The sequence below is a fragment of the Gobio gobio genome (assembly GCF_949357685.1).
Source record: "Gobio gobio genome assembly, chromosome: 8".
In the NCBI taxonomy this organism is placed as follows: Eukaryota; Metazoa; Chordata; class Actinopteri; order Cypriniformes; family Gobionidae; genus Gobio; species Gobio gobio.
This window is the reverse complement of record NC_137114.1, coordinates 19752492-19775429: the sequence shown is the minus strand read 5'-3', so window position 1 is coordinate 19775429 and position 22938 is coordinate 19752492. Positions and strand designations below refer to the sequence as shown.

Here is a 22938-nt window from a genome sequence, read left to right as displayed (position 1 = left end):
ATGAGCATGTCTGCCACAGCATCATTGTAAGATCACACTGGAAGTTTATTATCGGTTTACACTACACATTTAGGAAAGCCGCACTTACAGGCTACGTTCCCATAGGCTATGCGAATTACAGACAGGCCAGAATCACAGCGCATATTATGAGACTAATTATTCATGAGTGAGCTAGATTTGCATTAGAGGGTGTAACTGTCCGTTCTGTTTGCTTAAACTCTTACACCTGCTGCTCAAACAGGATGTTATCCCGGGTCAGGAACCTGCTTCGGCATTTGATCACATGAAATCCTGCACTGCAACGGTCATTGACGCGGATATGGCAACCAGACAAATAACGCAATAATATGCGTCTGTGTGTTCATTTGAATTAGATACAGGTTGTTTCGTTTAATCCAAATCTCTGGTAGTTGCTGGTTTATGAAGAGGAATTATGGGAGATTTTAGTTTTTATTGGTTGTGTTTACATGCCATTGTTTCTGTAAGTAGTAGCCTACTGCCTAATTCAGATGCAAATTAGAGGTAGAGCAATAGTTTACATCCATAATTAAATGTGTGTTTTGTTTAAAACAGATGCCTTTAACTGTCTGTCTGAGCCGATCCAGCACAGGTAACGTGGCTTTCCTCGACGCACCTGACGCGCCAGTCTCCAGGTGTCCGTTACGCGTTCAGTACACCTGTTATGAGTCGTCCGAAGTACACGTCCAGGTTCTGGTTTCTTTCGATTCTGGATCTACCTCAGTTGTTTTTCACAAATACTGGACCTGCGAGCCCGGACGTGACAGAACCCGAGTGGTGGTCGTGAGTTTTCCTGATTGGCTTGTGTTCCGGCCCGATTGGATAATACGCAGTTCTGACTGGGTTCTCAGCTGTTTATTGCGAGGTTGGATCGGCCCTGATGAATCCACCGGACCGGGCAGGCTTTTTAGAGCCAGTGTCACGGTTCCCCTCGAAATTCACTCCCCACTGAGTCGACCCTTTAAACAACACCTGCTTTGTGCCAACTGGGACACCGATGTGCTCTGGAGAGTCAGGAGAGATGGCATGCCACAGTGCGCGGAAGAAAATGGTTATATTCTATTACATTACGTTACTTTATAATACTACGTGCACCTTCAATGTATGCTTCTTAAAGTGTACTTACCCTTAAAAGTATTGGGTAATAAATGCTTCGGTTAAATTAAAGGCACAATATGTAAGAATTCTGGATTAAACTATCCAAAAACCACTAGAAACAATGTTAGATATTTTGTTGACTTGTGTACTTACATTATCCCAAAGGTTTCCAAGAATGTTTAAATCCAGAGAAATAACCGTTTCTGTGCATTGTCCACTAATGACATCATACCCATGTTACCCTCGATTTCCGGTTTTATTTTGTAGAAAGCATGGAAAGACCAGAGAACATATAATGTAAATATGGACGTAGTTTCCGGGACGTCACCCGTAGGTTTCTGAAGAGCATTTTTGAAGCTTAAAGCTGACCATCGCCATCATTGCGTCACCGCGCATCATTCCCGGATAACCGAAAATGGGCAAAGAGGCGGGACGTGATGGCTAACAGACACTGCAGACAAAAGGCAATCCACCTGTCACTCAAAGTGGCCACGCCTTTAATTATGCAGAACTTTAAGGCTTAAGATAATTTAAACGGATGAGTTATAAAAAAAATACACACCCCTCAGAGTTGCCATGAAGGGCAAAATTAGCTGAATAGATCAAAACCACTTTTTTTTACCAGGCTGTAAAAAAAATGTTCTGCTGTAAAGTTGGGCATTTTAACATGGGGGAGATACAGATTTGACTCCCATTTGGAGCCTGTCTCTAGTGGCCAGTCGATGAATTGCAGTTTTAGTCACATCCATGTTGGTTTCAAAAGAGACCACGGGAGGTTGCCGCTTGTTTAATGTTTTATTAGACAGCTGAGCAACTGGATACATTCATCGACAGAAAGCTAATCATGGTTACAGTATATAGCTCAACACAGTTAATCTTATTGTTTAAATCTCATTTTCTTGAGTTACCAGAAAGACAGAGCATTATAACATAACTTTCAACACACTCAAATGTATCTAATATGATAAAACAGCACTGCGTTACCCCACATCTGCATGGCCGGAAGCTTCTCTCGATCCGTGTGTCGCGCTCATCTCTCATTAGCCACAGCTCCAGCGGCCTCATTCCGCTCCAGCAGCTTTCAGCCCCACCCTGCTTCATACTACAGTAACATTAGTAAATATTTTTAATATATTCGCTCATCCATGAATATGATTCCTACCCGTGTCCCGTTGGATTCTTTTCCGCCAGCTGTAGAGGTTAAGACAACAACTCCCATGATTCCGCGAAATCAAGGCTTCATCAAGCTACACCTTTGTTTTGAATAAGCGACCACTAGCGGCAAAAATGACATATTGTGCCTTTAAGGTTTAGGGATAAGTTCAGGGTTAGAGCCTAGTTAGTGTCATTACTACAATAAGCACATATTATGTAATGCGAAACAGGACTGTAAAATAAAGTGCTACCATATTTTTTATGAACATGATATCATGGTACTACCATGGTTTTTGTGCATGTACCTGAAAATTGTAGGAATAGGGTTTCATGTACATTGTATATGAATATGTTAATCATCATTGTGCACAATAGAGCCAAATAGTATTTGGACTAAAAACTAAATACATCAATGGCACAATAATTTCCTTTTTAGAGTTTTTATTTGCAAGTTTAATCATCAGGGGCCAGTTGTTCAATGTTTTGCTATCCAGGATCATGTAATCCATCTTACTTTTGTGCCGGTTTTTCAAAGCAAAATATCACCCTGATCCTGATACACACTTTTTAAGATTACCAAATATGGATTATTAGTGCTCTACAGAGCCCCTAAAGGGACATGGTGATGAAAAAATATGAGATGAAAAAAAAAATTTATCAGAAAATGTTCACGTAGTGTTCATTCAAGAACCTTTTGCATTCACTCACAAATAACTTTTGACTCGTTCATCTCTTATAACAGTGATAAAAACACTTAAATATAATATTTTTGTTTGATATTTACAGCTGTATGGGGATTATTTTATGGCGCCAAAATGTATTGTTTACCTAACTGTGGGCTACCGAAAGGCTTGATTTACTAATTAAGAGCAAAATAAAAAGGTGTGTGTGTATTACATGATACAAATGTATTTTTGACCCCTTTTTTTAGTTTTATTACATTTTTGTTCCTGAAATCTACCATTCTCCTGGGATCAGTATAATCCTATTTTTTTTTCTGTATCAAAGGTATCCCAACACAAACTGATGATTTGATCCAGATCAAAACCAAGATTGGATTTTGTGATCTAATTTGATTTCAGAATCGTTTTTTCTTTTTCTTTTGAACAATCCATTTTCAAGATTTGATCCAATCCGATAGCCGAAATCCGATCAGATTACTTTTGAACAACTGGCCCTAGTTCATGTTAATGTATCTTATTATGTTTTCACACTCTTTTCTTTTCCTTTAAGAGGTGATGTCTCTTCTTTCCACATTGTATGCCTCTACTGGTGAGCGTTATGGCATCATCAAAACCCTCCAGCCATTCAGAAATGAAGCTTTGGAAGGCCTGAGAATCAAATCCATCAATTTCCCCTGGTGAGAGCTTGTGCAGTTTATTTAGTTGGTAACCAGGCTTAAATGTAATCATTGCATTCACAGAATAACTGAGTTATTGATGATTCGGACTCTTTAGGTGTGCCCTATCTCTCTGGGTTTTGTTGACAAATCATTGCGGTAACCGTTTATGTGGACTTCTGCATCACATTGATGTGAAAAATGACTATGCCACCCCTACCTTGTTCCTCACTGACACTGGTAAGGCTGTGACAATCTCGGACCACTCGCTCATTCCTGGTTTTGTTGAATTACAGAATTTACTTTTGTCCGTTTTGTTCAGGGAAGATCCATGTCCAGGTGCATGGAGAGGCAGGGCACTCATCAGCGTTCCTTTCATCGTTTAAGGTTCCTCTTCATCAGTGGTGTCGTGTCAACCTGGAGATTCTGGGACGAATGGTGAGATAGTGATTGGGTGCATAGATGTGTGATGATCACATAGTACTGAATGATCTTAGTTGGTGACACAAAAGGGGCAGGTTTGTTTTTTTCAATTGGGGAGATTCAGAAATAGTTTATCATAAAAATGGCTTGTCGGCTAATGAAAGTGAAGCCCAAATGCATTTCTAAATGGATAGTCTACACCCCCCGTTTAATTGTCATATAATTACAATAACATTTGCACAACTCTCTACTGTATTTGGGCTCTATTCTAGTGCAAACTGCTCCTGTTATTTCATATTCTCTTATTTTCCTCTCATGTAGGCAAAAGTTTCTATTACATGTACTGACGGACAACAAAAATTTGTTATGAAAGCTGATGAGCACATGTAAGATTCTTTATTTAAAGCAGTAATATTTAAGTTTCACAATCATCGCTATAAGATCTGGTGTTATGTGCAGATTTGGCATGAACGTCATGTTGGATGACACGCATGGCTATTTTGTGATTGGTGGAGGTAAATTCATGCAGGGGATTGAAGGATATTTCGGACCGGCTACATTCTATCGCACACAGGGGCTCCCAGCTGACCAGGTAGAATATGATAATTATGTTTTTATATTATATAAAGGTGCTTTCAGTGCATTCAAAGTATTCCATTTTAACAGTTGATGCATTCCCTGAAAATTGAACCCAGGATTTTGGCATTGCTCTAGCAAAATTTTGAGTATACTGTATTCTGTTCCCCTGGACTAATTTTACATCTTCACAGGATGAGATTCACCTTCCTCATGTAATATCAAAGGTTAATATAACTGGATGGTTCCAGTCTTGTCAAAATTTCAAATCAGAGATTTTCCTCTCATTGCCAAGTCACTCTCTCACTTTAAAGAGACACCCAGGTAAGTACCACAGATGTCCACTAGCTGGCACTAGAGATCAAAATATGTATTTTTGTCATTATTTACAGTTATTTATGCATGTTCACATCCAGACAGCTGTTTGGACGCATACACAGAGCTGCTACTGAATCGCAGTTCAGTGAACCCAACAGAGCAATGTATGTTCTTCGAATCTCAGACAAATCCTTACAGACGCCAAGTGGCACAGTTGACCAAACTACTGTCACAGAAATATGGTAAGATTATATTTAAACAGTTTATTGGTGGAAGATCAAGTGTTCACATTTTCAAAAGTTTGGGGTCGGTAAGAGTTTTGTGTGTGTGTGTGTGTTGTAGTAATAACTACTTTTATTCAGAAAGAATGCATTAAAGCAGCACTAGGTAGTTTTTGCTCTCGGGGTCCCCCTACAGTTGGGAAACAGTATTGTCCTCTACTACTGTCGTAAACTGTCTTTCTACATCAGTGGATGCATCGCACGTGCATTTATTGACATGGCAACTATGATAGCCCTGAACACTGCAGGAGGAATTCACCTGTCTATGAAGTTCACATGCAGGTGTTCTGCTTGCGTCGCGTGTGAAATGTCTTCATCCCAGGTACAGTGGCATATGTTTCAGCATGTCATATGAATATAATTTAATGGGTTTTATTTTTTTCAAACGCCAAATGATCGCGATGCTCACGTTTACAAGCCAGCGTCATTATAGTAGCCTAGTCTATTGGTTCCCGTTTTACAGAATCTATATGATACTTCAATTCAATGTTTGAGTGGTAGGAATCACCATATATCGTCAATATTATAATATCAAGCTACCATAGATGAATCTGCAAATGTGAAAAATCGATTTGCATTATAGCTTGAGGCAAGACAAATAAACCAATATCACAGACATGTTAGGTATCCTAAAATATGATTTTGTACGTCTTATAATATGTATTTACTTGCAAGAATGTAGCCCCTCCTCCTCCAGCTCACGCCCGCGAGCAAACGCTGGCCCAATGTTGATCCTCGTCCTGCCTTTAATCCGATCACTTTCTCGTTTCCTCTTTTTGCTTTCCTCTGACAAAACCTTTGCTTTCTTATTTTTCTGTGCTGCTTCGGCCATGACTATAACATTCGGCAAACAAATAATAGTTTGGCTCGCACGTCCGAATTTAAGGAAGTGGGGGTGGTGGAAGTGACGTATGTATGCCGTAAAGCAGTCGAATTTTGTAGTTCTTTTTTTTCTCGGGTTACTACCCGAAACCCGAAGTTTAAAAGTACGATTAAAAACGATACAGACCCCGTCAGGCTATGGCAGACGTGTCATTCAACCTATTGTAAGTCGATGTATCATCACAAGAGGTTTGAAAATATATTATAAAGGTTGAAAAGTTACCTAGTGCTGCTTTAAATCAACCAAAACTGAAGATTTATCATACTAAAAAAATATTTCTATTTTAAATAAATGTTATTTTGAACTTTTCTATTCATCAAAGAATTAAAGTGTAATAATATTTTACAACTTACAATGGAGGAACCCAAGAAATATCTAGAAACCAGAATATCATGGAAAAATGGTCTAGGTCTAGGATGGTTTAAAAAAAAATTTTTTCTACCCCAAATCTCTTCTAAAACCAGTCCATAGACCTGCTGGACCAAACTGGGAGACCAGCAAACCATCTTAGACTGATCTAAGATGTTTTTTCAGCTGGCATGGACTAGACCAGGGCCCGGGGGTGGGCAATTCCAGTCCTCGAGGGCCACTGTCCTGCAGAGTTTAGCTCCAACCCTAATCAAACACACCTGAACCAGCTTATCAATGTCTTCAGGATCATAGATATACATAATAAAGGCTAGGGGTGCGTTCCATTCGACAGGGTCCCTACGCACTGTTCACTGCTTCCTACTCCCTGAGCACGGTATATCAGTTGAAGTGGACTTCGCTGACAATAACCACTCATTTGGAACGCCCTGCAACGTAATCAAAGAAAGACAAAGACGGGGTCGTGCAAATTATGATATAACATAAAATAATATTGTAATTTACTTTACTTTCAAATTTAAAACCATATAATAAGTATATACATTTACAAAACACACAGTATGTATCTAAAACATATAATCAAAACATTAGTTTTATTAGTTTACTTATAAGTTGTAATGACTATGAACACATTTGAAGCTGCACCTGTCATTCAATATGAAAATACATTTTGATTTGGTTAACTTTGTATAAATGTAGGCTATTCTTAATCAATGGTCTAAACACTTTTAATTTGTTTACATATTCATAAAATATAATATGCGAATTGCCATAACCCTTCATAAATACTCAAATAACATAATAGTTTGTATAATAACTATGAATATTCAAATGCTATAAACGCCTCCATCACAGAGCTGTTTAAAAACTCTTCCCCCGGCTCTGCTCCTTAGTTCAGACAGGTGATGCGACGCCGACGTGCAATGACAGTTGGGTGTTTTTCACTCTCCACTTCCTGTGAAGTGATGTATCGATGTTCCCTTCTTCCCTATGCCGTTCGCAGTACCCTTCGGACTGAACATGTTCGCTCCCTTTGGATTGGAATCTCACTTGAGATGGCTGAATACCCTCTGAAGTCCACTTCGCAGTCCACTTACGGTCGAATGGAACGCACCCTAGATGTCTCATCCGCGCTGCTGGCCAATGGAGGTCGACGTCCGCACCTGGCGGCCATCTTGTCACAGTCAGCTCGCTCACTCGTAACATTGTGTTTGAATGGTGCGTGTACTTTTTAAATAACCATAACGTGCTAAATTTTCTACCGATTTTAAAACGGTTTGGTTTGTTATAAACGTCAGAGATATAGTTATGACATTGCATACTTATGAACAATTATTCATAATTTGTTCAAGCATCCATAATTATAGCCACATTAATAACGTTTGTAAGAAACCAAACCATTTGTAAATCCATCAAGATTTCAGCGAGATAAGAGTATTTGTGTTCGTGCAGATCACTCACCTTACATCTGGTACCACAGAGTCTGCCAGAAAGCTTGCCGGTGACAAGATGGCCGCACGTGATGACGTTAGAGACTCCGCCGTAAGACATCTAGCCTTTATTATGTATATCTATGTTCAGGATTACTAAAAGGCTACAGGCAGGTGAATTGTATCAGGGTTGGAGCTAAACTCGGCAGGACAGTGGCCCTCGAGGACTGAAATTGCCCATCCCTGGACATGACTATCCCCCTAGAAACTTCATAGCACTGTGATACATACACAGAACACCTTAGCAACCTTACAGCAATTTCCTGTCAACCACCAGAGCATCAACTGCGCTGATTGGAGTGTTTTTGAAGTTGGAGCCACTGATTTCAGATGAGCTTACTGATACTGTGAAATCACTTCATGGTTCTCTCACTTCACTGCAAAAATCAAACTTCTTCGCCAATTCAAAGATGCCTATAGAAGTGGGGGCAAATTATTGTATAAAACAGCAAAACACATTGACAAAGGAGATACAAGTAGCTAAGGGAAGCTACTCTGAGTAAACTATCCTGCATCAGTGGGAAAAGGCCTGAAATACATCACAAGACACCACTTTAATCTTCTGGGAATCAACAACTGGCTGATGATCTGAATGTGTCCTATTTTCATTTTGATATTGGCTGTTCCTCACCCCACACCCACTCTGACCTATTCTCTGCACAACCATCAACACCTGTTAACCTAATCCTGTCACCATTCTTCAACCAGATCTTCAAAGATCACTGGAGCTATGCGAAGCCCCTTCCTGCTTCAAATGCTCCACTATCATCCCTATTCCAAAGAAACCCAAGATCGTAGGACTGAATGACTACAAACCTGTTTTGTGGTCATTAAATCATTTGAGATACTGGTGTTGGCCCACCTGAAGGACATCACTACACCCTTGCTAGACCCTTTTCAGTTTGTTTATTGGACAAACAGGTCAATGGATGACGCAGTCTCTACATTGGATTGTACTGCGACTTCTAGACAAACTAGGAGTTATGCAATGATCCTGTTTGTGGACTTCAGCATAGCCTTCAACACTATCATCAGATTAACTCCGCTCTCTCTGCCCACCTCCATCTGTCAGTGGATCACCAACTTCCTGACAGCCAGGCAGTATCCCTAGAGGATGGGAAAGTTCACATCCAACACCCGCACAATCAGTGCATCACAATTATGTGTTCTCTGCCCACTGCTCTTCTCCCTCTACACAAATGACTGCACTGCCAAAGAGTTTGCAGATGACACCATAGTCAGCTGTCTCATTAAAGATGATCGTGAGTCTGCATATAGAAGAGAGGTTGAACAGCTGGCTGTATGGGGTGGTCACAACAACCTGGAGTTGAACACGCTCAGAATAGTGGCCTTGTCCCAAATGGAACCCTAAGCCCTCGCAATCTTCCTCCGAGACCACACTTTCGTGAAAAAAATGCTGCTTTGACTCTTGGGTAGATGTATGCTTCAGAGCTTGTGGGATCGAAAGTTTGCATCAAATGGCCACAAAGGGGGGTGCTCACGAGCACCCTTCAGAAACCTAAAATGACAAATGTGACTACCTACCGTATTTTGGACTTACAGACACACGCACGCAGCGGCCATTGTAAGTCTACAAGACTGCAAGTGCACGTAAAGTGTGCCATTTGGGACAGGGCCAGAGATGGTAAGGGGATGAGTGCTGGAGTGCTCCCCCTGAAGTCCTCTATCATTATGAACAGCACTGTGGCAGCAGGAGAGCCTTTCAGGTCCCTGGGCTCTACCATCTCTCAGGACTTGAAGTGGGACACTCATATAGACTCTATTGTGGAAAAAGTTCCAGAAGCTGTTGTACGTCATTCGCAAACTGAAGGAGTTCAACCTGCCACAGGAGCTGCTGACACATTTCCACTCTGCACTTTAATAGCTGTCTAGTTTGGTTCAGCTACTAAAGCCGCGTTTCCACCGCAGGAACTTTCCCCAGGAACTAGGAACTTTGGGGTGGTACTCGGTGTGTTTCGACAGCAGGAACCAGGGTCTAAAAGAAGTTCCGGGTAAATATTTCCCCGTCCGAAAGTCCCTGCTCGCGAGGTAGTACTTTTTCAAAGTTCAGGAACTTTCGGGGGTGGGACTTGGGCGCTGAACATGCTTTTGTGAGGTTCGTTCTGCGTTCAGTAAATATCAGTCTTGCTCTTTCTGTCCGATGGTTCGTCTCAGCCATCTCACGGTCAATGTCCGTAATAGCTGATAATAAAATGTGTAGTCTTATTTTAAATCTAGCTTTACGAGCTTTCAGAATATGCTTTAATACCAGTGCTCGTCTCTTTTACGCCGTTTTGTTAATGACCTCTTTAGTAAACCAATACATAACCAGCAAAAGTAGCGCTGCTTGAATCTCCTCCATACTTGTTATTGTTGCAGACACTATCGCATAAAAATGATAACTGTCCATCGCTGACTGGGAGGAGCAGCCGCGTACAGTCCTACATCACTGGACTAATTTGCCTAATCTTCACAGTACTTTAGACCGCAGTGGAAACGCAGACAGTAGCAGGTCTGGGGGAGAAAAAGTGCCTGTAAAAAAAGTTCCTGGTACAAATTGTTCCGGGTAATTTCGGTGGAAACGGGGCTTAAATCAGACCTCAGAAGACTACAACGGGCAGTGTAAACTGCTAAGAGAATCACTGGTACACTCCTCCCCTCTCTCATTTCTACTCACCCAGAGTGGCTCAGGCAATCACTCTGGACCCTTCACACCCAGGGACCCCCTTTTTTTTTTTTTACTGGGCCATTTTTTATTCACTTATTTTATTGTCTTATCAAGGCAAATTCCTTGTGTGTAAGCAATCATAACATCTCAGTCTGATCTTAGAAACGTGCCTGTCTGTGCAAAAGCCGCTGCCACAATGCTATGTACTTTTTTGCTTTTATTGCTTCCTCTAGGCAGGGTGAACGCTACAGCAGTGGGCAGGACGCTGTATGCTCTAGTCCTCCGCAAAATCCGTACAGCTCACAGTGTGGAGGTTATAACCAGGATGATGCCTTTCCTGCTGCAGTCTGGCTGCTTGGGAGACTGTAGAGCATTACATCTGTCATCTGTGCTCTACAGCAGTGGAATCGGCGTTAAGAGACAGCCGTACAAGGTGTGTGTGTGTTTGGGGTAATGTGGTGATCAGGTCACTCCAGCGTTAATCTTACGTGTGCAATTGTAATATGATCTCTGTGAACAATAAGCATTCCTGTATAATAAATGCAGACAAAAAGTGAATGAGTTTAAGATGTAACCTGATCTGTGGCACTGCAGGCTTGGCGGTTGTCCCTGTTGGCAGCTCAGAAGGACTGGAGATTGGCGCTACTGCGTTTAGGGCACATGCACCATGTTGGTGACCTGGAGGTGACCCCTGACCGTGACCTTTCCTATGCTTATTACGTTAATATTGCGAGACAAACCAGCATGGATCAGAAGAAACCCTCCCCACAGCAAGTAAGAGGCTTTTTTTGCTTTTGTAAAGCCCAGTTACAAACTTTTATTTATGACAACACTTTATTGATTTATATTAATTTATAACAAGTCCCAAATTTCTATGGAGCCCCTAGGGATATGATTGTAAAATAAAAATAGAGCCTTCCCCTCTGCTAAGTAATAAAAGCTTTGTCGGTTGAGTGCATGAAGTGTCCAATATTACGCAGTTTTGTTTTTTCGGCTAATTATTTATCATCTGGGTATTTAAAATTGCCTTTTTCTTTTTGGAATTTTCAGTGTGAACACACTACTTGCACTATTCATACTGCAAAATGACTGAATAGTTCATAAGTACGAGAATTGGGACACACCTAATGTTTCTCAGTGGAACGCAATACTTTTTGTGAGAGAGCGCAATGTTTCTAGGGGGAGTGCAATACCTTTGCGAGAGAAACAGTCTCATATTTTTTTCAAGCACCATGTTCCTTTAAGGAATTTTCCATAAATTTCATCCAGTATTTGCGGGATGAATTAAGTTGTCTCCTGTATTAAAATTGAATTAACGTATCAGATAAAAATGATGCTGTGAGGCACAAAAAAAAAAACATTAAAAATGTATTATGTTTGTAATTGTAGTCTTACATTTGTATAAAGACATTACACTGAATGGACAAAGATAATACCTTTTTAAAGGGTTAGTTCAAAAATGAAAATTCTGTCATTAATTACTCACCCTCATAAGACTTTCATTCATCTTTGGAACACAGAGTGCTGAGAGCTTTCTGACCCCTCCATAGACGCAACTGACACGTTCAAGGCCCAGAAAGGTAGTAAAGACATCATAAAAGTACTTTTACTTTTTTGACTCCAGTGGTTAAACCTCAATTTTATGAAGCAACGCGAGTGCTTTGTTTGCGAAAAAAAAACAACGTAATTTACCACTTTATTTACAAAATATTAATCTCCAATGTGCGTTAATTTAACAATGTCTGAATGTGTGAATGCGATGCATGTGTTGTAGATTATGTTTTTACTACCTCTCTGGGGCTTGAAAGTGTCAGTTGGGTGCCTGTCAATGGAAGGACAGAGAGCTTTGATTTCATCAAAAAACATCTTCATTAGTGTTCCGAAGAATAACGAAAGTCTTACAGGATTGGAACGACATGGGGTGAGTAATTAATAACATAATTTTAATTTCGGAATGGCTATTCACATTAGCTCCACCTAACAATGCCTGGTTGGGCCAAACAAGATTAAAAAAAAATCATATTTCAACGTCTTCAGTGGCGCAGTCAGGAAAGTGTAAGACTTAAGGATCTTGGTTTTGATGCGATCGACCTGGGTTCGAATGGGTTGCCGAGCTTGCTCTTCTCCCTTTTCCCCATCACATATCACATCAGAAAGGCATTTACTTTCAATAAAAATTAAGAAAATACTCTAAATGTGCAAATAAAGTGCCTAACGAGATGTTTACTAATAATAAAAGCATTTATTGGGTATGGGATAGGGGTAGGGAGGACTTTTATAGTCCCATTAAGGCGACATCCATTTAATAATTTTAATAAATATAATCATTTAAACTCTGTTATTATTGCATCCTGTTAATGTTCAACAATACTGAGGTGCAAATAGTATGTATCTGTCAAAATAAAGTATAAATTGCATGTAATTACTATTTACACATATTGCAAAGAACTGCTACTTTAATATGGTGTATCACCATTTTCACTTAGTAAATAGCACCTACAGTTATTTGCACTTAGTGTAAATATCATCTATCGCTAAGAATACCAGCAGCCATATCACCCTTTAGCCCAAGAAGTTTTCCCACTGAAGCTAAGCAGGGCTGAGCCTGGTAAGTACCTGGATGGGAGACCAACTGGGAAAACGAGGTTTCTGCTGGTAGAGGTGTTAGTGAGGCCAGCAGGTGGCGCTCACCCTGTGGTCTGTGTGGGTCCTAACGCCCCAGTATAGTGATGGGGACACTATACTGTAACAAGCACCGTCCTTCGGATGAGATGTTAAACCGAGGTCCTGACTCTCTGTGGTCATTAAAAATCCCAGGATGTCCTTCGATAAAGAGTAGGGGTGTAACCCCGGCATCCTGGCCAAATTTGCCCATTGGCACCTGTCCATCATGGCCTCCTAATAATCCCCATATATATATATTGAAGATTGGCTTCATCACCCGGTCTCCTCTCCACCAATAAGCTGGTGTGTGGTGGGCGTTCTGGCTCAATATGGGTGCTGTCGCATCATCCAGGTGGATGCTGCACATTGGTGGTGGTTGAGGAGATTCCCTTGTCTGGCTATCACCAGACCACGCTCAATTTAAGATTGAACATTGGTCTGGGGAGTCTGCTCTGTATTTTCTACTGCACAAGAGGCGTGATAAATGAGCATAAATCAAATGACTCTGTACGCAATTGGATAGTCCTTCAACCAATCAGACCACAAGAGGTGTGATCAACGGGCATCGACCCATCGCTTCTCTATCCGTCGTCGTGTTAAACCCACAGCGCGCCAGGTGGATAAGCCAGTCTGTGATTGGTTCCTGCAAAAGTGTAACAGAAGCAGTAGAAATGAATGTACGGGTTTCCAGACTGAGTTGCAGGGCCAAATCAATTTGCCGGCAGATCAGGCTGGGTTTACCCAGTCTAGAGATTCCCCCCTTCTATATAAAGCGCTTTGAGTACCTAGAAAAGCGCTATCAAAATGTAACATATTATTTATTATTATTATTATTAAGAAAATTTTATTTTCACTTGGTGAAAATAGCATCTATCTCCATTTGCACTTAGTGTAAATATCCGCTGCCTTTTAATTTTTGGTTGAACTAACCCTTTAGGGTCATTATGAAATTAGATTATAAAAATCTGGTTAAAGTTTTTAAAGTGTTACCAAAAATCCTTACATGTTTGCTATAAAACCAGTAGTCAGGACGCTCCTTTACACTTGATGTGTTGTGCAAGGCTTTTAAAATAACATTTAATCTTCTCTGTAGACTTTTGTTGAGTTAATACGTTTAAATGATGAAGAGACCCTGAACGCCCAGACCAATGAAAACGACGATCTATTTCACTGGCTAAAGCTGCAGGCACGAAGTGGAGTGGCTGAAGCTGAGGTACTACATTTCACATCCAACAAAATAAAATGAAATGCACAGAATCTTCCATTTTGATGATGTTCAACTGTACTGTGAGCATGTGTGGACATAACAATGACAACACCCACTCTTACAGTCCTTCAAGTTTGAATTCCAAAGTTTTTTTTTTATGTTTTTGTAAGAAGTAATAAAGAACTGATTTCTACATTAATATATTTAAAAAATTTAATTGCTGAATTTGAATCATTCTAATATGCTGATTTGCTGCTCAAGAAACATTTCTTCTTCTTATTATTATTATCAATGTTGAAAACGGCTGTGCTGCATAATATTTTTGATGAGTGATGAGGATTCTTTGATTTAATAGAAATAACAGCTTGCATTTAAAGTATAAATCTTTTGTATCATTTTAATTTGATTAACATCCTTAATATATTTTGCCAATTTAATCCTTGCTGAAAAAGGTTTTATTTATTTTCTTCTTCAGCAAGCAATGGGTCGTATGTTGTTCTGGGGTCAGCAAGGTGTGTCTCCAGACATTCAGACAGCAGTGAAGCATTACGAAAGAGGAGCCATCAAACTCAATGACCCCGTGTCCATGTACGACTACGCCATCGTGCTCCTTACGGTCAGTGATCTTTATATCTTTGCTATTTCCGATCTTGTATGCAAACGTGCACTTCAGAATCTAATACGTTTCAGAATGTGATGTTCATAAGGAATATCTGATTTGGCCAGCAGAGGGCAGTCTTGCAAAGCATTTGAAGTGAATACTGCTGAAGACCAAGCGTACTAAATATCATATTTTCTTGAATTAACAGGGTCAAGGAGTTCCAAAAGATGTTCAGAAAGCTGTCACATTCCTGAAGAAAGCAATAGAACAGGTATGCCTTGCCAATGTCGTACAATTATATTTTTGTTTAGAATAGGGGCCGGTTGCATAAACTTAGCCACGATGTTAAGATCTAGTTTCACCAGCTAGTAGTTAGTTAAGAGGTAGTCAGTCTTACTTTTCCGATTCAAATGTACCTTTTTCTTTAATAAAAGGCATTTGTATGACTTTTTTTAAAAGGTTAGTTCTTGAAGAAAAAAATGAATGACTAACTTTTAAAGCTAGTCTTAACACTTTATGCAGCCGATCACTGTTTTCAAATTGGGGTCAGGGGCCGCAAGGGAGTACTGAGGGTAAAGACAAAAAAAAGTGATACATTAATGACTACTGTACTATAGTGAGAAAGGGGGGAAATGTTTTTTATGTTTTTAGAAGTCTCTTATCACCAAGGCTGCATTTATTTGATTTAAAAATACAAAATTAAAATGTAAAATAACTCTTTTCTATTTGAATACATTTTAAAATGTAATTTATGTGATGCAAAGCTGAATTTTCAGCATCATTATTCCAGTCTTCAGTGTCACATGATCCTTCAGAAATCACTCGAACATGATGATTTGATTATTATCAATGTTGAAAACAGTTCATTCTTTGATGAATAGAAAGTTCAAAAGAACAGCATTTATCTGACATAGAAAGATTTTGTAACATTGTACAACTGTTCAAGTTTTGGGTCGGTAAGAATATACTGTATATGTTTTTTGGAACCTAGAAGAACTTAAAGAAATGAATACATTTATTCAGCGAAGATGCATTAAATTGATCAAAAGTGACAGTAAAGACCTTTATAATGTTACAAAAGATTATATCTAACTTCATATTCATCAAAGCATATTTCATTCAAAACACTGATAATAAACATATTCATAAATGTTTCTTGAACAGGAAATCATCATATTATAATGATTTCTGAAGGATCATGTGACACTGAAGACTGGAGTGATAATGCTGAAAATTCAGCTTTGACTACAGGAATAAATTACATTTTAAAATATATTCAAATACAAAACATTTATTTTACATTTGAATATTATTTCACATTTATGCAGTTTTTTTTTGTTTTGTTGTATTTTTAATAAAATAAATGCAGCCTTGGTGAGCATAAGAGACGTAAAAAAAAAACATTAAAAAATATTACAGATCAAAAACTTTTGAAATAATGGAAACTAAATATGTTCCCAATAATATTTTACACATTTATGAATTTCTATTATTTTATTTTTTTGTCATTTTGTCTCTCTCTTAAAAAAAAAAAAAAAAAAAATTAGTTGCCGCAAACTGTTTATTTATGTTACTGAATGTAATGGATGCTCGAATATTTTTTAACTTATATTATTTATTTATATTTGTATAAGTTTTTACTGACGTATTGACTCTATGTCACTCGATAGACAACTTGTAAGTGATTTTACATCCCGCAGGGGTCTGTTCCCGCTCTCACCGCTCTGGGCTGGTTCTTTGAGCAGTATGAGAAGGATTACGAGAAGGCGGTACACCTGTGGGAAGAGGCGGATGCCAAAGGTCACCCCGATGCCTCCATGAATCTGGGAGTTTTCTACTCTCAGGGCCTTTATCCTGGAGAGCCTGCTGACCAGGTAAATACTCACAGGCTGATGCGCTTTTAAACCGATTATATTAATAAGAGAAAGACTTGTGATATTGTTTTTCTTTAACCATCAGTTTAAGGCATACAAGTACTACTTGAAGTCAGCCCAGAGAGGACTCTTAAACGGTGCCATTGAATTGGCTGATATTTGGATTCATGGGATCCCCGGCCAAGTTGCTCAACGCCCTTCAGACGCTGTTCTGTATGTAACTCAAAATAATATGATATAATGTCATTTGTATTGTAGATATAGACCCAGGCTTTAGCAACCCTTCATGCAACTTAACAAGATTGGCTGAGTGTGCACATGTTCACTCAGTGTGAATGGGCATGATTCCTCTGCTTCCCATAATCCCCTGGCCTAGTGATTAAAGAGATTCGTTCTTTCTTATGTGGCATGTACCACTAAACTATTTCTATTTGACATTTTGCGTGTCGTCTGTTTTGGATCACTGAATCAATATTTTCCTGTTGATCACTGTAAAGCTGCTTTGAAACGATCTGTAGCCTATTGTATAAAGCGCTATAATAATAAAGTTGACTTGACAGGATTTTTTTCTTCTCTTTGGTCTCTAGTTGGGTGAAATGGGCATCTGAACAGAATGGATATCTGGGAACAGTCTTGAGGAACGGGCTGAATGCCTATTTCAGAGGAGACTGGTAAACCTTTTTGTTTGAATGCAGATATTCATGTATAATTATCATAATAGTAAACTACAATATGAGCATCCTTTTAGATTTACATTAGAAAAGGATGTTGCAAAGACCACTTTCTATAGTTTACCCCTCTCTCTCTCTCTCTCTCTCTCTCTCTCTCTCTCTCTCTCTCTCTCTCTCTCTCTCTCTCTCTCTTGTATTGTTGCAGGATCATGTCTTTGATTTATTATCTCAGTGCGGCAGAGAGTGGATTTGAAGCTGCTCAGTTTAATGTGGCGTACCTTTGTGAACTCAACTCAGTGAGTCTGTTCTAAACACTTGCTTTAGATTCAGATGAACAGATTCACTCGATTGGCTTTGATAGATGTTTCATATCTTTTATAGGGCTCTTTGGATCCAGCACTGGTGACTCACTGTATGTTAAGATATTATAACATGTCGATACAGGCTCAAGTTCCAGCTCCCTATGGTAATTTGAACACATTTAAGATTATATACTAATGAATTTCTTCATTACAAGCACACAAACACACACACTAACACACACACACATATCTGCAGTATAATATATAAAGAATGTCGCTTAGTGCGGGGCAATTCAGGGCGGCAGTCATGTGTCTTTCCAGTGAACTGAGGTTTGGCTCGATGTCCTGCGTCAGTGCATCAGTACATGTGCTCTTTCTCATGCTCCCTGTAGCTTAAGCTTCAGCGTCTGCCTGTGGTGATGAATGTCTGTTTCCCTCTCAGCTTTGATCAGAATGGGAGATCTGTTCTATGGCGAACAGGCTTTGGGCAGAAAAGAGGTTTCTGATGCCGCAGAGATGTACAAGCAAGCAGCTCTCAAAAACGAACCACAGGTATGCAAATGCTCGAACCTTGAATGATCAGGAAATATCATTATTTAATAATTGAATTATCTGAAGTCATTGGTTGTTATTTGGGGAAAATATAAGCAAGCAAGCTCACTATTTATTTATTTATTGATTCCAAACTGCTTTATATATAAAAACAATATATACAGTATATATATTTTTTTTTATTTATAAAAAAATATATATATATTGAATTTTTATTCTAAAAAAATATATTTGTTTGTTGGTTCCAACAAGCTATATTTATTTATTCTAACAGAAATTTTGATTTGATGTATTATAACTGCTATATTTGTTCTAATAAGCTATATTTATTCTAACAAGCTGTAAACAAGCAGGTTTGTTTTAATGAGCTATATTTACACCGATTGGGCATAACATGTGCTGTGGTATCTGGCACCAAGATGTTAGCAGCAGATCCTTTAAGTCCTGTAAGTTGTGAGGTGGGGCCTCCATGAATCGACTTGTTTGTTCAGCACATCCCACAGATGCTCGATTGGATTGAGATCTGGGGAATTTGGAGGTCAAGGGCCTATACCATGAAGCCGGTTTAGCTGGCTTGCCAGATATGTTTAGGCTTAGTTTTTGCCAATCCTGGGTTTTAGGTACCATTAAAGGGGTTTGGCTTTTAGCCGGGCTCATCTCCATAGTAACTTATCCTACCCTGGAGCAGGTTAGCCATGGAGCGTATGTTCTGGATAAGAGATCTCAAACTGAAATTGGACCAATCAGCTGCGAGCACACCTCTGATGCAATAAAGTCACACCCCCTTTTTCTACTCCAAATTAAAAGTTATACATAGCAACAACTAAAGCGTCTGGCTTTTAACAATGCTTATTTATAATAATAATAATTTTGAATGATTTAGATACCATTTATGTAATTATTATAGCCTCACTCATTTACACATGTATCATTTTAGTTAATCAATCATTAATAGGCACTTTGTTAAAATTAATATAAATAGCCTATATAAGGGTCATACAAATAAGCTTTAAAAATCAATAAATAAAGCTAAAAAAATGACTACATGTGAGTTTAAATGTTCAATTCTCTCTATATATCAACTAAACTATAACTTTTACTTGCATTGACCTAAGCTTTTTCTTTAAGTTGTCCTCTTTCATAGACGGCTCTTTTCTTTTGCTGTGTAAATTTGTTTAAATTCTTAATATTTTTCAATCATGTAATATTCTGCCGAAGAGAGAAATTCATCTCGCTGCTTCTCCCACGAGAAGTGAATCCCCTTGTCAAACTCGCTCAAATCCTTACGCTTTCCCATTTTTCCTGCTTCTAACACATCAACTTTGAGGACAAAATGTTCACTTGCTGCCTAATATATCCCACCCACTAACAGGTGCTGTGATGAAGAGATAATCAGTGTTATTCACTTCACCAGTCATAATGTTATGCCTGATCAGGGTATTTTTTTGGTCTAACATGCTATATTCATTACTCAATTTACAAGCTGTATTTACAAGCTGAACAAGCTGTATTTGTTGTGTTTGTTTGTTCCAACTAAAGTCACCCAGCCATTTGTTTGCTAGTTTGTTGCTAGCTATGCATATTATTTGGTTCTAACAGGATTTTAATTTATTTCATTATTATTGTTTATGTAGTGGTTTTTGTTTGGGGTCGTTTTCTGTTTTTCTCTTTTCAATTTCAATTCATTAATTTCAAATTTCAGACATTTTCATTTTGACGTTTGTGTCCTCAGGGTTGGTATAATCTCGGCCTGCTTGTCCAAAACGGAGAGTCTCTGCCGCTCAGTGTTCTTTCTGAGCTTAATTTGCTACACCTTCACATAACAGACAGACAGAAGCTTCTCGTCACCCTGTACCAAAGGTAAGACAACATCACAATTCCCATAGATCATTCAGACTGCCAGTATCCACTTTAAAGGACTCAACTGTAGCAAGGAATGACGCCAGAACCCGGAAGTCTAATCCACCGCTGGTTCCTTTGAGGTTTTCCTATTGGGTTTTAAGTTTTTTTTTTCTTCTAATGTATGAGTAAAGGAAAGCCTGTGGTAAACATAACTTGACTATTCTTTGATGTTTTGTTCTACAACGTACACACCACACACTCACACCTCAAGCTGTCTTATCTAGTTAGTTATTAAAAATGTACGTTTTCTAAAATGAACTTAAAGGGTTAGTTCAGCGATTTAGCATTAAGCTTTGTATCAGTAGAAACTGGGTAGTACATTCAAATTATTATACTTTCCACCCTAAGATTCCTCTGAGATGAGAGATTTATGCATTTTATGTCTGTAAAAAAGCCTCAGATGACGCAAATATCGTAATTTTGCGTCATCTGAGGCTTTTTTGACCAGAGGCTAGAGGCTAGAGACTACAGTCAGTAGTAGGAGCTAGTTTCGCATGTTTTGAACCCGCCCATAGGGGTGGGATCTCACTCACAGAATGTAAGACACAGACGGCCGCACGGACATTGATAACGGAGCGGTGCGAAGCAAAGCGAGTGTTCTCAACAAATTCCTATGAATGTTAAGCTTCCATAGGCATGAACTGAAAACGCGCTAGACTGGACACACACAGTGAATGACTGTGAGGCCGTGAATGAATGACAATGCGGCCATGAATGAATGCCGGTCGTCCGTGCTCATTTTAGTTTTGGTTTAAAATTAGCGCCAATTCGGGTCGGGTTGCTTAAATTATGGGTTCATGAAAGCACAACAACAAAACGGTACAATGATAAACTCACTTAAATAGGCGCATTTCACTTTGAAACCAAATCTTCCGCGATCATCTGGTCTGTCAGCTCCTCACTCTCTGATGAAATCTGACTCCTGCTGCTGGTCTGTGCTGCGACTCTCATTCGGCTCGTGCTGTATTGAGCAGACACGTTCAGTTTTTAATTGCAGTGTCTGTTCTCTAACTGAACTAAATGATTGTATTGTTATAAAAATCAAAACGATGGTGAGGTGGTGCCGTGGTGGGCAAGAGATGTAACCGGTAGGCGTGGCAGGGCAGCAAAGCAAGTGCATTCTGGGAGTTGTTGTCTTTCATCCATATGAGCCAAAAATACATTTTCTGGCTTTTCTCAGTCTAGAAGGCACCAACTTCTAAAATAATTTCACATTTCTACTACATAAATGACCCAATTTAAATACACATGTATCTTTCCAGCGCTGAAGTACCCCTTTAACTGCTACAAAATGCACGTTTTTGCTATGGGTGTGTGTCATTTATGTTGTAGAACAAAACGTCAAAGTTTAGTCGAGTTATGTTTACCACAGGCTTTATTTTATACACAAATCATGAAACCCTATAGGAAAATCTCGAAGGAAACAGAGGCGAATTAGACTTTGCGTTATATACACTCTATTACAGTATGTCTTATTCTTATTCGTAGATGCAGAGAGACCAATAGCACCGATGCATACCTGCCATGCACACTGGCGCTGTTCAGCACACACCTACGATCTTTCCAAGTACATCAGGATACTGCTATAAAGGTCTGTGTATTTTTCTCTTTTCTTCGTTAAAGTACAAATGTTGACTCACTGTGTGACTGCTCCAAAAGCAAACTCTAGTATGGACAATTTAGTGTAATTATAACGCAAATCCGTCAGTCAACAACAGAAAAGAAAAGAAAGAAACAGCCTGGATGAGCTCCTTGTTTAATAGTGTATAATTGCATGATCGCCTCATGGGGACGTTACCACGTTCACATCATAATGATTAATCTCTTAGATTGTCTAATGATGAGGGACTCATTTTCATAAGTAGATGTTTACACTGGACGTCTTTGTTCCTGTAGCTCATTGCCACAGTTTCAGCAGCAGCAATCGGAACTCTGTCTTTTGCTTTCGGACTCTTTAAATGGAGGACAACACCACTCCACCAAACATCCCAAACATCTGCTTCCAGCCAAACCCAAGGGGAGGACGAGGAGGAATCCTAATGGAAACTACTAGACAACTTTTTATTATTATTCTATTATTCTCAATGGATTTCCTCCATACAAAGCACTTTTTAAATAAGACTAATTGGTAACATTTTACTTAAAGCCTTTGTATTTAATGCATTACAAGTAATTGAATGCATGAATTATGCCTTGTAATGCATTGTATGATCATAAAGGCATCAAGTAAAGTGTTACCAATTTTTTTTTAATCCTTGTTTTTGTCATTGAGAGAATTTTTTAATTCTGTAAAATCAATTAATCGCATCTATCATAAAAGTATATATATATATATATATATATATATATATATATATATATATATATATATATATATATATATATATATATATATATATATATATATATATATATATATATATATATATATATATATATATATATATACGGCCTTGCTCAAAAGTTTACACACCCCTTGCAGAATCTGTGGAAATGTGAATAACTGTAACAAATATTCAGGTTATTTTTTTTTATTTAGTACTGTCC

General features: G+C 38.8%; 1 protein-coding gene across 1 annotated transcript; it reads left to right on the top strand.

Annotated features, from left to right (window-relative positions):
• Positions 1-573: 573 nt before the first annotated feature.
• Positions 574-22431, top strand: LOC307130318 (protein sel-1 homolog 3; the record flags this gene model as incomplete). The annotated part of the gene is made up of 22 exons (XM_079823286.1): positions 574-1069; positions 3505-3631; positions 3729-3850; positions 3933-4048; positions 4355-4419; positions 4493-4625; positions 4804-4933; positions 5026-5169; positions 10852-11051; positions 11213-11392; positions 14376-14495; positions 14965-15105; positions 15299-15361; positions 16791-16964; positions 17050-17177; positions 17552-17635; positions 17841-17931; positions 18017-18101; positions 18380-18489; positions 20222-20349; positions 21880-21982; positions 22288-22431. The coding sequence occupies 22 exons, from the start codon at positions 574-576 to the stop codon at positions 22429-22431; spliced, it is 3084 nt and encodes a 1027-aa protein (XP_079679412.1).
• Positions 22432-22938: the final 507 nt, after the last annotated feature.